The following is a 15,427-nucleotide window of genomic DNA, read 5'->3' as shown; positions in this document are numbered from 1 at the left end:
CGGATGAGTCGTCTCTGCGCTCTTGGGGTAATTTTGGTCGGCCGGCCACTCCTGGGAAGGTTCACCACTGTTCCATGTTTTTGCCATTTGTGGATAATGGCTCTCACTGTGGTTCGCTGGAGTCCCAAAGCTTTACAAATGGCTTTATAACCTTTACCAGACTGATAGTTCTCAATTACTTCTGTTCTCATTTGTTCCTGAATTTCTTTGGATCTTGGCATGATGTCTAGCTTTTGAGGTGCTTTTGGTCTACTTCTCTGTGTCAGGCAGCTCCTATTTAAGTGATTTCTTGATTGAAACAGGTGTGGCAGTAATCAGGCCTGGGGGTGGCTACGGAAATTGAACTCAGGTGTGATACACCACAGTTAGGTTATTTTTTAACAAGGGGGCAATTACTTTTTCACACAGGGCCATGTAGGTTTGGATTTTTTTTCTCCCTAAATAATAAAAACCATCATTTAAAAACTGCATTTTGTGTTTACTTGTGTTATATTTGACTAATGGCTAAATGTGTTTGATGATCAGAAACATTTTGTGTGACAAACATGCAAAAGAATAAGAAATCAGGAAGGGGGCAAATAGTTTTTCACACCACTGTAATTGACTCTGGTATATAATGGAGGAATAGAAAAGGATTCAAAACATGAGCTTATAAGACGGCATTTTGTTTTTCATTACTAATAATTCATAACCTTTATCTGACATTTTATAGCTGAAATTAACTGGTGATAAGAAACAAGTGTCATGTTTTGGAATGCTTTTGAAAATGAGAAACTGAAGAAATAAAAAAGGTAAAGATGAAAGCCTGGCTAGACCAGCAATCTAGAAACTTAAATGTTTACTGTCTGAACTTCTCCAGTTCGAAAGTGACGCTGTTTACATCTGCCCAGCTCTCAATAATCAATATGAAGCTTGCATCTAGAATTGGACTTCATTTCACTGAACTCTAAAGAGCAGCTTTTTCCCAAAACTCAAGAATGAGAGTTTCAGCCTGCACAAGGCACAAAAAAATGGGGGAAGGTTTTTAGTTCAGTTAACCCAGTAAGTGAAACCGTGAAAATCTATGGTCCCAAAATTACAAAAAGCAACATTCTTTCAATAATTAAAGTGTTTATCCTCAGCAAAAACAAAAGACAGCCAGAAAGTATGCCTAAAGACAAACCAGATGTACAAATCCAGTCCTTATTTCAATAAATGTAATCCCAAGACAGTAGCAAAAAAGGTCAAAAACAGAAAATCAAAACACTTAGAACAGTTAAAATTTTTAAATATTTAACAAGAGCCAGACGGCGGTATACATACTATACATCAATGCTGAAGCCCCGTACTAGAGCTGTTGTAAATGTAGGGTTGGTCTCCCAGCACGGCATGAGGAGGCCCAGTCACTATAGGTTCAACATTTAAAACACAACATATAATAAAAGACCAATAATTTCATTATCAATATCATACAATAAAATACATATAAAAAGAAAGCAAGAACATACTCAGCAATACACCAAAAACAATAAACAAATAAAAAATGCAAGAAACATAAGCTTGGAGTAAAACCCTGGCTATGCCATCATAACTGATCAGGCATTTGTTTACATCTTCAATTAATGAGTTCACAGTTTCTTGTTACGTGTACCAGTCTTTATAAGCCTTTCTGACTCTCTTTGAGTGCACTTTGGTTTTCCAGGAGCGAAGCCCTTCCTTCTACTTTGAAAAGTTTTTCCTTTAAACTGTTTTTGCTTTTCACTGCTATATCACAGTATAATTTGCTGTGATAGGGCAGCACATATTCTAGTTTTGTAAAGGAGTTATGTTCATGTTAAAGTATTATCAGCATTGGAGCAATGTTGCACAGTACTAAATGGAATCCTTGAAAAGGTGCTAATTGTTTCCAGCAAATGCAACAAGGGTTTAATTTGTGTAGTTGCTCAGTTTTGAAATAAAAACTTGTTTGTATTGTAATTGTAATCTTTGATGAAGTCCTATTAAGCAAGTCTAATGTGCCTGTTGATTAATTATTTCTGGGTCACGCTTACAAGCCGTTAAACAGGTTTATGCTAACAGGGTTTTGTGCTGTGTAATCGTAAGACTTTCTGGGTATGAGGACTTCATGTTAATAGACATTCCATGGATTTATCATAATGGATCAGACAGTCAAAATCGTTGGTTTTGTCTTTGTTTAGTGAACTGGATACTTGCTTTCATGGTAAAATTCAGGCTTGACTCTGCTGTCTTATATGCTTCAGGAAATGCTTTGTGATGGTCAGCTGTCTGCATGCCTAGTATAATGTTTTCTTCTTGCAATGAATGGTATCACACTGCAGTGCTTAAGGATTCATGGACTGCAGCATATTGTTCTTCACTGCCTTTCTTGTTTTTCCTAAGGAAAAAGCTCAATAGTACTGCACTTTATAGAGCTTGCCTTTATTATCCCTGTAAACGGAAAGCATGGATACATATTGATAATAGTTTAGGTGTTTTAAGTAGATGGTACTCTCAATATAAAGAGTAAATTTAAAAAATATTACTTAATAAAAACAACAGCAGTAAGAAATAAACTGATGCTCTGTGCAAGAAAGGACAAAGCCGGTTATACTACCTTAGAAGGCTGGCTTCCTTCAACATCTGCAATAAGATGCTGCAGATGTTCTATCAAACAGTTGTGGCGAGCGCCCTCTTCTACGCAGTGGTGTGCTGGGGAGGCAGCATTAAGAGGAAAGACGCCTCACGCCTGGACAAACTGGTGAGGAAGGCAGGCTCTATTGTTGGCATGGAGCTGGACAGTTTAACATCTGTGGCAGAGCGAAGGGCGCTCAGCAGGCTCCTATCAATTATGGAGAATCCACTGCATCCATTAAATAATGTCATCTCCAGACAGAAGAGCAGCTTCAGCGACAGACTGCTGTCACTGTCCTGCTCCACAGACAGATTGAGGAGATCGTTCCTCCCCCAAACTATGCGACTCTTTAATTCCACCAGGGGGGGTAAACGTTAATATTTAACATTATACATAGTTATTGTCTGTTTTTTTCACCTGTATTATTATCATTCTTTAATTTAATATTATTTATTGTATCAGTATGCTGCTGCTGAAGAATGTGAATTTCTCATTGGGATTAATAAAGTATCTATCTATCTATCTATCTATCTATCTATCTATCTATCTATCTATCTATCTATCTATCTATCTATCTATCTATCTATCTATCTATCTATCTATCTATCTATCTATCTATCTATCTATCTATCTATCTATCTATCTATCTATCTATCTATCTATCTATCTATCTATCTATCTATCTATCTATCTATCTATCTATCTATCTATCTATCTATCTATCTATCTATCTATCTATCTATCTATCTATCTATCTATCTATCTATCTATCTATCTATCTATCTATCTATCTATCTATCTATCTATCTAAATAAGCCTGATAATTAGGAGTATCACTATTGAATTTAATTGCAGGAATAAAGTATAGCTTAGCAGCAGAGAGAAAACTGGCTTCTGATAAGGCAGGTGGGTATCAGCAATTAAGCAAAGTGTGTTTTTGCATCATCTACTGGCCCCTTCTGTCAAATTTGGAAATTTTAAAAAGATTTGTCATTTCTTTTCTTTCATCAATCTAGATGAGTAAATCAACAGAATAAGATCACTGCCCCTATTGTGTATCGTAAAGGAGACAGCCGTCAGAAAGGGCTTTTGACTGTAAAAATTCCTGCTGCGATACCCCAAAGATTTAGCAGCAACTAGTCAACCTGGATGAATCTGGAAATTGGTTGTTAGGAATTTTATCCAAAATCATAATTAGAACAGTTTGGGAATATTTCAGTTGCACAGTGTTAGGCAGTAAGAATGTATGGTATACAGTACTTGTTAGAAATCAATATTTTCTTGTTAAGGAGAAGCTGTCTAGGAGTTGCATAGTTTGGTGGCTACATGGTGTACTATAAGCCATTTATATAGGTCTCTTTTTGTGCCTTCTAAATCTTAAAAAAACTGATTGTCTTATCCATGTATTCTTGCACTAAGTCTACTTTGCATTTGTCTGATTGTGTAGAATTCCAGCCATATTCCAGTTCACCCCCTTTGTCGTGATCAAGGAGTTGTGTGATCTGTTCTGCTCTTGCTCAAGTGCTCTTCACAAAATGTCACTTGGAATTGTATGGTACTCCTAAACATTTTATTTTTGGCGATGTAGTTTGTGTAATTTAATACTTGTACACCATTGCAATGAACACTACATCTTGCCTGCAGAAGGGGCCTGAGTTGTCTTGAAAGCTTGCATATTGTAATCTTTTTAGTTAGCCAATAAAAGGTCTCATTTTACTTGAATTCTCACTACTCCCAAAACATGAAAATCCAACTGCATCTCCAGCTAGATCCCAGACCATTTAGCCCAACAAGAAAAGGAGTTCTGTGTAGCACTTAGACACTGTTCAATTTGTCAGGTTACTAATTCATCCCATGCTGTGACAGAGAAAATTTATTTCAGCTCTGAGGAAATTCTTTTTCTCTTTAGGAAAGCTGACTACATATTGCATGTTTTTTACGTGGCTTGGAATTGTAAACTGCACAGAAAAATGATTAAGCCTTTCTACTTATAGCTTTGTTCCCAAAATGTCAATGACAGTTCTTTAGAATGGCATGGCAGGTTTTAAATTGTAACTATGCCTGACATGCCAGTGGTGCTCCCAAATAAAGATATTTATGAATATGTGGTGACACAACAGAATGAATTTAGAAATGATATTACCTAACTATCCAGTCTCACTTCACTGTTCAGGTTAGTTGTGATTTTGAATGACAGAAAACATTTTTCTTTCAGACAACAATGAATTTTATGTTCAATAATAGTTTTCATTTATTTTTACCTAACTATCCAGTCTCACTTCACTGTTCAGGTTAGTTGTGATTTTGAATGACAGAAAACATTTTTCTTTCAGACAACAATGAATTTTATGTTCAATAATAGTTTTCATTTATAAAAATACATAAAAGTGGAACCCTAACTGCACTTTGCGTATATCAGTTTGTTTTAATATTACAGTACCCAGGTAGCATTTGTGGTGCTTTACAAATGCAGCATCTAGTGTTCAAACGCACTCCTTCCTGTGTGGAGTTTGCTCTTTCTTCGCATTTCTACATGGATTTCTTTCCACAACATCTGTGTGTTCAGGGAATTGTCAGTTTTAATTGTGCATGCTGAGTGCACCCTATCATGAACCTTCTTGAGCTCTGGGCTGTTGGGATAGTTTGTGTCTTCCTAGAACCTTGGTGGGATAGGTTGTGCCTTTCTGGGACCCTAAATTGGATTAAATACATTTCTTACTATTGAACACCCCTTCCCACCCTTTCCTCCTCACATACTCTCTTGCCCTGCCATTGTCTCCTTATTTATATCCATTCAATGCATTGTTGGATTCAGCTTGTTTTATAACTCTCACTCACTGGGAAACTTGTAAGGTAAAATATCAATTTTATTCTAAGGCAGTTTTTAATAGACCTTACTATGGAAGGTACTATATGTTATAATGGTAGCTTGATTAGTCGTTCCTTAACGGTTATACCTGATTCTTTCTCATTGGTACCAGTGTTTCAAAGGGACTGGATCTCTTCATGTGTACCTAGCCTAGCCTTCTTCTGATATGCTCAGGGATGCAGTGAAGCAATGAGCTTTTTACTTCCTCTCCCAGCTGCAGTGGCGGTCTGCAGGCTCGGCTGGTAAGATTCTCTTCCCCACCCCACCCCCATTTGTAATGGGTTTAACCACTTGGGGTCCTGCTGCTACTTGTTTGCAGAGCTATGTTTTTGTCCCTCTTGTGTTCCTGTATTCTGTTTCTGAGAGAGGGAGGGAGGGAGGTAGGGAGAGAAAGGAAGAGAAAGATCTGAATGGAAAATGATTGGGAAGCGAGAGCATTTGCAAAATGAAGAAGGAAAGCAGAAAATGAGAGGAAAACACTGGTGAGAGAGAGCGAGAGAGAGAGAGACAGGGAGAGGGGGAGAGCTTGAATGCATTCTAGCTCAAGATGAAAGAGCGCTGCAGCTGCAGCCACACACAGAAACCACAAGCTTCATGGAGGAGCCAGGAGGAGTGTTAGCTTTGATTATGTCTGTTAGAAATCTTTGTTCTGTAACTTAGACAATAGGGAAATGCTTTAACTTATTGCATATCAAAGGAAATGCTCAGTGTTGGTTTAAAAAAAAAAAAAAAGCCTGCAAAGAAACATTCTGCTGCTGGGATGCAGCAGTCGGCCTCAGATTTGCATGGCCTGGACTTAGCTGACTGCCAGGATGTAGATGATAAGGAGTTTATGCATGTGTGTGGCTGTGAGTGTGTGTGTGCGCGTGTGTTTCTTTGCTGCAGTAATCCCCTGCATGCTACTGTGAATTGAACAACAAAAGGGTTTCAGCTTATAAAGTGTTTTATTACCCCTGCACACTGTGCTCAACCAAGCTGCTTGGTGATCTCAAATTTGATGCTATTGTAATTATAGGTGACTTTTTTTAATGAAACTTCAAAATACAGTAGCATTTCTTTTTTTTTTCTCTTAAGTACATTTTTCATGGGTCGGACCTGAGTGGATTGCTGGTTAGCTGTACTTATATACATCCTTCAGTGCATCATCCTGCCATTTCTTAACAGCAGCATTAGGCCCAGTAGGGGGCTTGGCAGCAGCACTCTGTGAAGTTTGTGCGATTTTCAATACAATTTATACAGTGTGCTTTATGAAACTTTGTGTGTTCACAGACCTGTACAGACAAATAGGATGTAAACTTTGTAGAATACAAAAATTGGAAAATTTCAGTGTGTTAGTGTGTACTTAATGCTTAGAAGCCACAAAAGTAATAATATGAGGAAAACAAAACTGAAATTCACATTGCCACTTCACACGCATTTCTAGGAAATGTGTGCAGCTATAGATCCTGCAGATTTTCACACTTGTTTTTTAGTCCCATCCTTTGTGAGGCCGATGTCCCTTTTTCTGAAGAATAAAACACACCAAAATGATTACTCACTCAGTACCACATTTTGATTGGTCCAAAAGTTTCCATTTGCTAGACCTGTGTATATCAAAGTTTGCATTGGGTTAATGGTGATATTTTTTTATAAGATGCTAATAAATTACCCCGAAATACAGTGGAAACATAACATTCACTATTTTGCAGAAATTAGGCACATGTTGGGCCTAAGCAGTCTGTTAGCAGTAGCTGCCTCCTGGGCTGAAATGGGTCCTTTTGTCTTAGCTGTCAAAATCTGTAGTGGGATTGTATCAGTATACAGTATACAGATGACTAGTTTTGCAAGTCAAGGTGATGTCTTTTGTGTGACTCCCGGGTGGACTTGAATCAACATTAATTGTGAAGTATGAAATGATTTTCAATAAGCGATTTGAAGCTCCTGGACAAAGAGGCTAATACGTAGAATAAGTCTTGAGTAGTGAACATTTTAAACAGTTGAAACTCGTATATTTAATGCTGACTGTTGCATCTCATAATGGTAAAAAAAAAATCCCTGCAGAGTAGCAAATTCCAATTTTAAATGTTGACCTATTAAGCAGGCTTTTCTGGCAGAAAAACTGCATTTGTCAAAAACACTAAAAAGCCATCCAGAGGTGAAAACACAGTTGATTTTGGATTTTTTTTTTTTTTATATATATTTTTGCCAAGCCACAGTCTGTTCACTCCAAAAGACTATGTGGCCATAGTAAGGTCAAACTGTTGAGAGTGGTAAGTACATTTATAACTTATTGTATCTTTGATAGCTGAAAAGGTCATCGTGTTAGAGCCCTGATCCAATGGGCTGCATTGCCATAACAAATTAAACTTAATTTGTTTGTTTTATCTCCCCATACACTGCAGTGTATCAGTATACAGTGGTGTAAATGTGAAACTTTTTTTGCAATTGTTTTTGCCAACAATGTTAAGTGGGACAGAAGGCACACCCATTACAGATTAGATAAGATAACGTGGTTTAACAAAATATCAGGTTTTAGTCTTACTTGTCAGAATTTGTACATTTTGTTTCTTCATTGGAAGATTATATACCAAGCATGCATTTCTTCAACCTTACTTCCATTTAAAAACATAATCTTTGAAAATGTGAAAGGGTGTAATATTTAAGGTGGTATTATCTGAAAAGCTGTTTCTGGACAGCTGTTTCCACATCTCTGGACTTTAGAGGCAGCAGTGCTGATCGTACCACTACTGAGCCTCTCCAAGTTAGAGCACTCAGTTGTTATTCAACGCCATATAATCAGTTGAATGTAGTCCACTTTGCACAATGAGTGTTTCTTTCATGAGTTCAGATTACCTGTGCTTATCTCTGTGATGGTCTACCTTTTTTTGTTTGTTAGGATATAGCGGGTTGGAAAATGACTGACTGACTGATTATTATTAAAATTCTTAATAAAAGTACATCATATAGACATAGGAAAGTTTAGCACAAAACTTGAGATTTTTGGAAAGGATCAATCAAGATGACATTGTTAAAATTTACAAGGTCATCAAAAGTGTCCAAATATTGTGCATTATAAAAAAGCTGAAAAAAATGACACTGCTGTGGACCTGAATAAACATATTCTGAGGTAATGGAAGACCAAGAGATTTGACTTCTCAAATACAATTATACTCTTCAGTAGCAGAAATTGGGGAAAACTGTACAGGTGATTGCTAGGGTGCTTAACAAAAATACATTTCACATGAGAGCAGCAAAAAAGCCAATGTTAGGGAAAAAAAAAAAGATTCTATCAAATCTTACATACAGTTTTCCAGAAGGTACTGTATGTGAAAGACTCAAGAGACAAAGTGTGAAAAAGGCATTTGGTTAGATAGGAACAAGATTAAAATAGGGTGTCACAGTGTTGCAGTGGTAGTGCTGCATTCCTTGCAGTAAGGAGACCAGGGTTCGAATCCCAGGTCCTCCCTGCATGTTTTCTCTGTGTCTGCATGAGTTTCCTGAGAGTGCTTTAGTTTCCTGCACCTGATCCAAAGATATGCAGGTTAGGTGAATCGGTAATACTAAACTGGGCCCCAGTGTGTGTTTTGTGTGTTCGTGTGTGTGTCTTGCCTCACCCTCAATGTAACCCTGGTTTGGATTGGACATGACAAAATTGAAATATTTGGCTTTAGCATTGAGTGGTGTGTTTGGGAAAGCTATGGAGTGAGTGTTGGTGGTAACTACATAATAATTTGGGGGTGCTTTTCTACATTATACATCAGAATTTGGAAAAATTGCCAAAACTGGAAGAAATACAGAAAGAGCATAACAATGTAAAGTAACTGTAGAAGCTGAAAAGTCAATGTTCTGATTTTTCCAAAACAAACGTGCATCTCAGTTCAGTCAAGAATGTGTTGCAGAAGATATAAACTACTGTTCATCAATGGTCCTGATCACATTTGTGGGTGACTGAGGAATTTTTGCAAAAAATTGATACAATTTATAACAACAACAACATTTATTTATATAGCACATTTTCATACAAAAAAGTAGCTCAAAGTGCTTTACATAATGAGTAAAATAAAATAAAAATAAAAGACAAAATAAGAAATTAAAATAAGACAACATTAGTTAACATAGAAAAAAAGTAAGGTCGGATGGCTAGGGGGAACAGAAAAAACAAACAAAAAAAAAACTCCAGACGGCTGGAGATAAAAATAAAATCTGCAGGGGTTCCAGGCCACGAGACCGCCCAGTCCCCTCTGGGCATTCTACCTAACATAAATGAAATAGTCCTCTTTGTATTTAACATGCACTAAACATATTGAGACCTATTTGGAAAAAAAAAACTTTTGATAAGTGTAAATTCTGCCAAAACTCTCTTTTCTAAATATTGAGATATGACCTGAAAACTTATAGAACTTTTTATTTAAATCAGTAGTAATTAATTCTATCTGGATGTACAGTTTTTTCTCACTTATCCCAAAGACGTACCTATTAGGTATTTTGACGATTCTAAATAGGCCTGGTATGAGTAAACAGGTAATTGCATTAGTTGGTTGGATTTTGCCTTTTACCTTATGCTTCTTAGATAAGTATCATCTTTCCAGGACATGGAATAAATAGTTTCACAAAACAGATGGATAAGTTAAAAACATATATGTATACTTTTTTCTCATTTGACCATTATGTATCATTGTATTATTTTATGGTTTAGTGGCAAAACATTTATTTTATGTTACAGTACAATATGAATATGTCCAAGATGCAAATAAGTGTTAATAAAAATCCATCAATAAGGGTGAGTCACAGCTTTCAGCATATAAAATGTTCATGGAGTTATTTTCTATAATTAGTAAAAGTAACAGTTTTCTGGAATTAAATCCAAGATGTGTTTGCTGAATCAGTTCAGTGAATTACTAAAATGAAATAATTCTCTTGATATGTGAAGGCCTTTGTTGTGCTCCTGCAAATTTTTGTTCTGACTTTGGATTACTTGCTTTAAATAGGTTTACCTCTGTTTCTTTAAATGCTTCCATGTGCATTCTGTGCAACACCAGCTGTTGGCTCAAGAAACACTAAGTTCCTTTGGCTGATTGAGTCTGTCCGATAGAGCCTCTAGGTGAATAGAGCATTAATATACTGCTCTTCTTCCTAATGGCAAAAATAACTGTAAACCAGCCAGCAATATCTTTCATGTTAAAAATCTACTGCACTTTATCCAGTAGTTTTCTGTATTGGAATAATTACCTAATCCCAAATGTTTGTTACTTTACAATGGAGGTTTCCATAGTTCTGTAATTATTCATTGATGACATGTGCCGTAGGTTCCGAAACTTGTGAGTGATTTTCACAAATAATGAAGTGCTATGAAATTGCAGTGATTCAGATGTGTTGTGCTTTCTATATTCTGTACAGTTGAGTCAAACTTTTAGGCATATTTTGAATAATGTGGCACCTCTCAGCAAAAAGTTAAAATATGCTTTTTATTTAATCTGTTTGAATTTTGCTTTTTATGCAAAGTAATTTTCTTTGATGCATACAGTAATGTATTTGCCTCGTTTAGATGCTGCATTGTTTCTTAGAAAATGAAAAAACTTTCTAATATTCATCTGATTGAGGATTATTTTCTTAATAATCAATCTCTTTGATATTTGAATTGGTTTTATGTGCATTTCTTTGTTTTCAGTGTCATCTGTAATATGGCTTAAATTCACACTTAAACAGGAGTATGTCTAAGAAAGTGAGTGATACTGCAATATAGCACTGTTTGTTGTTCAGGTGACAAGCAGGGCTGATCGGAATACGTACTTTCCTTTTTGGAGAGTAATGTTTTTCTTGCAGAGGTTTTTTTAGAGCAATCAATGCCATTTGCAATCAATAATATTTAGCACTGTTGCCCTTTCTTCATTGATGATGTTCAGGGTTACGTTTTTGTTGTCTTGTTGCAAGTATTTGACATGGTTTCCTAGTTGGTGGAGTGGATGCATTATCTAGCAGGTATTTTCTCTGTTTTCTTTTCATATAGTTGTTTTACCCCATCTAAACACAGCAGCTGAATCCCAATTCAGATATGACTCGATAGATCTCAGAAAAGTCATTTGTGTTATTCTGAGTTGTCAAAGATTGATGACTGCCTTTGTCTGCAAAAAGAGAACTTAATTCTCATGTTAGCACAATTATTTAGCACCAGCTTTTAAAGAAATGACCAAGTTTACTCTTCTTTAATGAATATATAGTTACTTACTATATGATACACCTTTGTGAATGTCAGGTATTTAGGTAAAACATAAACCTTTGTGAACATAATTGTATTATTGCACGCACAGCTGGAGTTCTTTATATTTTTATCAGTGACAAAGGCATTCAAAATATAGAGTAAAATATTTGTAGCATAGTATTGCTTATTAACAGATTCAAAATTGGCTTTACATTTACAAATGATTGTCTCTGCCCTTTTTAGAAACTGCATACTTTTGATTTTATCTCAAACCTCTGCACAGATCTTGTTTCTTTTTTTCTTCCTGCAGGCAACAAAATAATGAAAAGACATAGTCTATTATTATATAGCTGCAATTTTGCAGCAACCCTTTGCCTCCACCACCCTGAATTTTTTTTTTCCACTTTATGAAATGCAGTAAGGCTACTGTTCTTGAGATTAGGAGTGATTGCATACTTTACAGTTGTAACAGTCCCAGAATATGCTACACACATCTTAATAACCGTGTTTTTCTTTCTTTCTCTCTATACTATTCATAACTGTGCTCGAATAGGGGTGATTGTTGTTTCTGGATCATAATTACAATTTTTCTATTAATATCTTTCCAAAATTATTTATGTTGTTGCTTTCCCTAACAAAACTTTGGACATGCTTTTAGATCTGTGTCATTTGATTACCAGATCAAGGCAATTGTTCCCTGATGTCATAATATTCCATAAACCAGAGATTCTGTGTTTAGTTTTCTGCTGCCTTGTTGCTTCACAAAAATTCAATTTTTAGTCCTGCAACTTTTAGCCCATTTGAATCTAAATTCAAAATGTGAAATAATAATATTATTCAGCTATCAAGCTAATTGACTTAGCTCCATCATTATAAGATGCACAATACCTTCCAGTTAACCCAGTGTCATTACTACTGCTTGATTCCACACCTCATGAAGCATCTTACCCTATATGAGTTAGCATCTAACAAGGACAAGTTCTTTGATGATAAGAGCATTTGTTTAGTTGTGTTGAAGGTAGAGAAAAGGAAGTTGCTTTTTGAGTATACAAACAAATTGGAAGAGTGCTGCAATCAAGATATGGCAGAAAGCAAGAATATGTATAAACAACTGTGTGACAGTATGGTGTAGTGGTTGCAACCGTGGACTTTAAATGCTAATGCTGCCAGTTCAATCTCTGCTTCTGATTCACTGTGTGACCCTTAACAATTCACTTAAACTGCTTGTGCAGTACTTGTAAAAAATGTGTGTAAACACTTGCATCTCAGTCTTGTAAATTGCATTGGATAGATAGATCAGTTAGACAATTATTATTATTGTTATTATTATTATTATAGAAATTATTTTTATCATGATTGTGCAGACATGATCTTGGGTCTGGTGTTAGGTTTGCTTCCATAATTGTAACAAGGGGTTTTACAACTGTTACTTAGCTCTACTTTTAATTGCTTAATGACTGACTTTTTTGTTATGGGAAATAGATCAATAGACACAATATACTTGGTGAAATTGTTTGGAGTTTGTTGTATGAAAAGCTTTTCCTTAATGTGTGACTCAATGACTACTAACCTTTGCTGTTCAAATGTGACATCTATCGATGTCGACTTCTTGTTAATGAAAGGGTAAGCTTTCTAATTGTGCAGCTGTTCTAGTAACTTTGCCTACTATTTAACAAATATAGAGCTTAAAATAAGCTTAATGATATTCAGTGCCAAATTTATAAAGTATTAATAGACTTTATCTACCAATGGAATGAAATTAGAAAACTTGATACTTTAAGATGTCTAGCCAATATGCTTAGGGTGGCTTTTTTGGTGCACGTCTGCAGAAAAGCTTTGAATGGAGCTTCTGTAGTAGCACTTCTTACAGTGTAATGATTTAAGCCATTAATGCTCATGATTGGGATGACCTGAAATTTTGTGTCATTTTTTTTTATTTATAGCTTAGCTTTTTCATCCTATCTTTGCATTTCCTAGATCTCAATTTATTGATTGTGAAGATACCATAACAGTATAGTTACCATATTTAATTAAAGCTGCTCTGAATGTACACGTCCAATGTATGAACTGTTTTTATGTGGCAATGTGAGTTTTGGTCACCACAAGGGTTTTGCACATCATGTTTTGGAATGTTTTTCTGTACATTTGCTTTCCAAGTTTACATCTTTATTCTTTCCACTTTACTAGGCTTGTAAATTTGCACTATGGTGAGTTGAGAATTTGTGGCACAAGTGATAAACCCTTCAATATTTAGATTGGGAATTGGTGGAATAGAGTCATTAAACCACCAGGTGGTGATCAGTTATCCGCCCCTCTCTTCACCCGAGTGTCCAAGACATGTGGCCGCAAGTCCAATGATACGACCACAAAGAGACCACCTGTTGGTAATAGGTTATTATTTCAAGATATTCCAGAGGAAGAAAGACCTTCAGGAGTATCCCAATGATAAAGAGTGCAAGTTGTGTTCTGTAACATTCCACCCCGAGACTGTCACAATTGTCAACATAATTTCTGCTGGTTGCTGAGAGGCTGGCCACTGTCCCTGACTAGAACAGAGGAGACATTCCTGCCCTAAATACAGACCGGGACCTCATGTATAACAACGTACATAGAATACACAATAAAACATGGTGTACGGACAAGAGAGAAAATGTGCGCATGCACAAAAAAATTCAGTTGCACAAAACCGTGCATAAGACAACTTCCACGTACTTCAGCTCCATAAATCCCGGTCAGCATGACAAGTAACACACGTGCACGTATCTACCGTTCCACCTTGACTCCTCCCAGAATTTTGCCCTTTTGAATATGCAAATAATGTAAATAGCCAGTTACGGTCAGCATTTTACGAAAAGACAATGTCAAAAGCACGGGGAAAAAAAACTTAATCGAATACGAAGTGGAAGCAAGGAATAACATACTATTTGTTGGCTTAAGCAGTGTTATAAGCAACAAAAGGAAAGTGAAGGAGTGATACAGCTTGGTGGAGACACTTAAAAGTTCAATTTCAGAAAGTCGCATAATGCCCAGAATAAAAAAAAGAAGTGGTCAGATGTCAGATGAAAAGGCAAGTTGTAGCCCATTGTCTAAGTATTATATGGAAGTATAGGACACAGAGAAAAGAAAAAAAAAATTTAGGGACACAGTGAAGGAATAAAAAGATCAAAATGTGGACTTTAATCTTGAAATTTCCACATTACTCTCGCAGTTTATTTTCTTATTAAAGTAGAATGTCGTAAACGTCATCTTAAAATCAATTTACTTGAGTTTCTCAAATCCCATTGTAATTAAAGTACCATGTGTTCCCCAACCCAGTCATTAATTACTGCAGTAATCCCTCCTCCATCGCGGGGGTTGCGTTCCAGAGCCACCCGCGAAATAAGAAAATCCGCGAAGTAGAAACCATATGTTTATATGGTTATTTTTATATTGTCATGCTTGGGTCACAGATTTGCGCAGAAACACAGGAGGTTGTAGAGAGACAGGAACGTTATTCAAACACTGCAAACAAACATTTGTCGCTTTTTCAAAAGTTTAAACTGTGCTCCATGACAAGACAGAGATGACAGTTCTGTCTCACAATTAAAAGAATGCAAACATATCTTCCTTTTCAAAGGAGTGCGTGTCAGGAGCACAGAATGTCACATAGATAGAGAAAACAATCTCTGGCAAACAAATCAATAGGGCTGTTTGGCTTAAGTATGCGAAGCACCGCGGCACAAAGCTGTTGAAGGCGGCAGCTCACACCCCCTCCGTCAGGAGCAGACAA

General features: G+C 36.3%; 1 protein-coding gene across 4 annotated transcripts in view; it reads left to right on the top strand.

Moving 5' to 3' along the window:
• The window catches only part of LOC114656226 (zinc finger protein 362-like), a 147,286-nt gene that overhangs the window by 43,488 nt on the left and 88,371 nt on the right, over positions 1-15,427 (top strand). Inside the window, exon 1 of one of the 4 annotated variants that reach the window (XM_028807696.2) lies at positions 5,871-5,962. The exons of 2 other annotated variants lie outside the window; for them this stretch is intronic. In XM_028807696.2, coding sequence (XP_028663529.1) covers positions 5,898-5,962 — 65 coding nt within the window. In that variant the 5' untranslated portion in view covers positions 5,871-5,897. Of the gene's footprint in view, positions 1-5,870; positions 5,963-15,427 lie in introns of those variants that run through there. One more of the 4 variants, XM_028807697.2, reaches the window with a different exon arrangement.

Source organism: Erpetoichthys calabaricus, chromosome 8 (genome assembly GCF_900747795.2).
Source record: "Erpetoichthys calabaricus chromosome 8, fErpCal1.3, whole genome shotgun sequence".
NCBI classification, from domain to species: Eukaryota; Metazoa; Chordata; class Cladistia; order Polypteriformes; family Polypteridae; genus Erpetoichthys; species Erpetoichthys calabaricus.
Note: the sequence above shows the minus strand (reverse complement) of the source record. Positions and strands in the feature narration are given on the sequence as shown.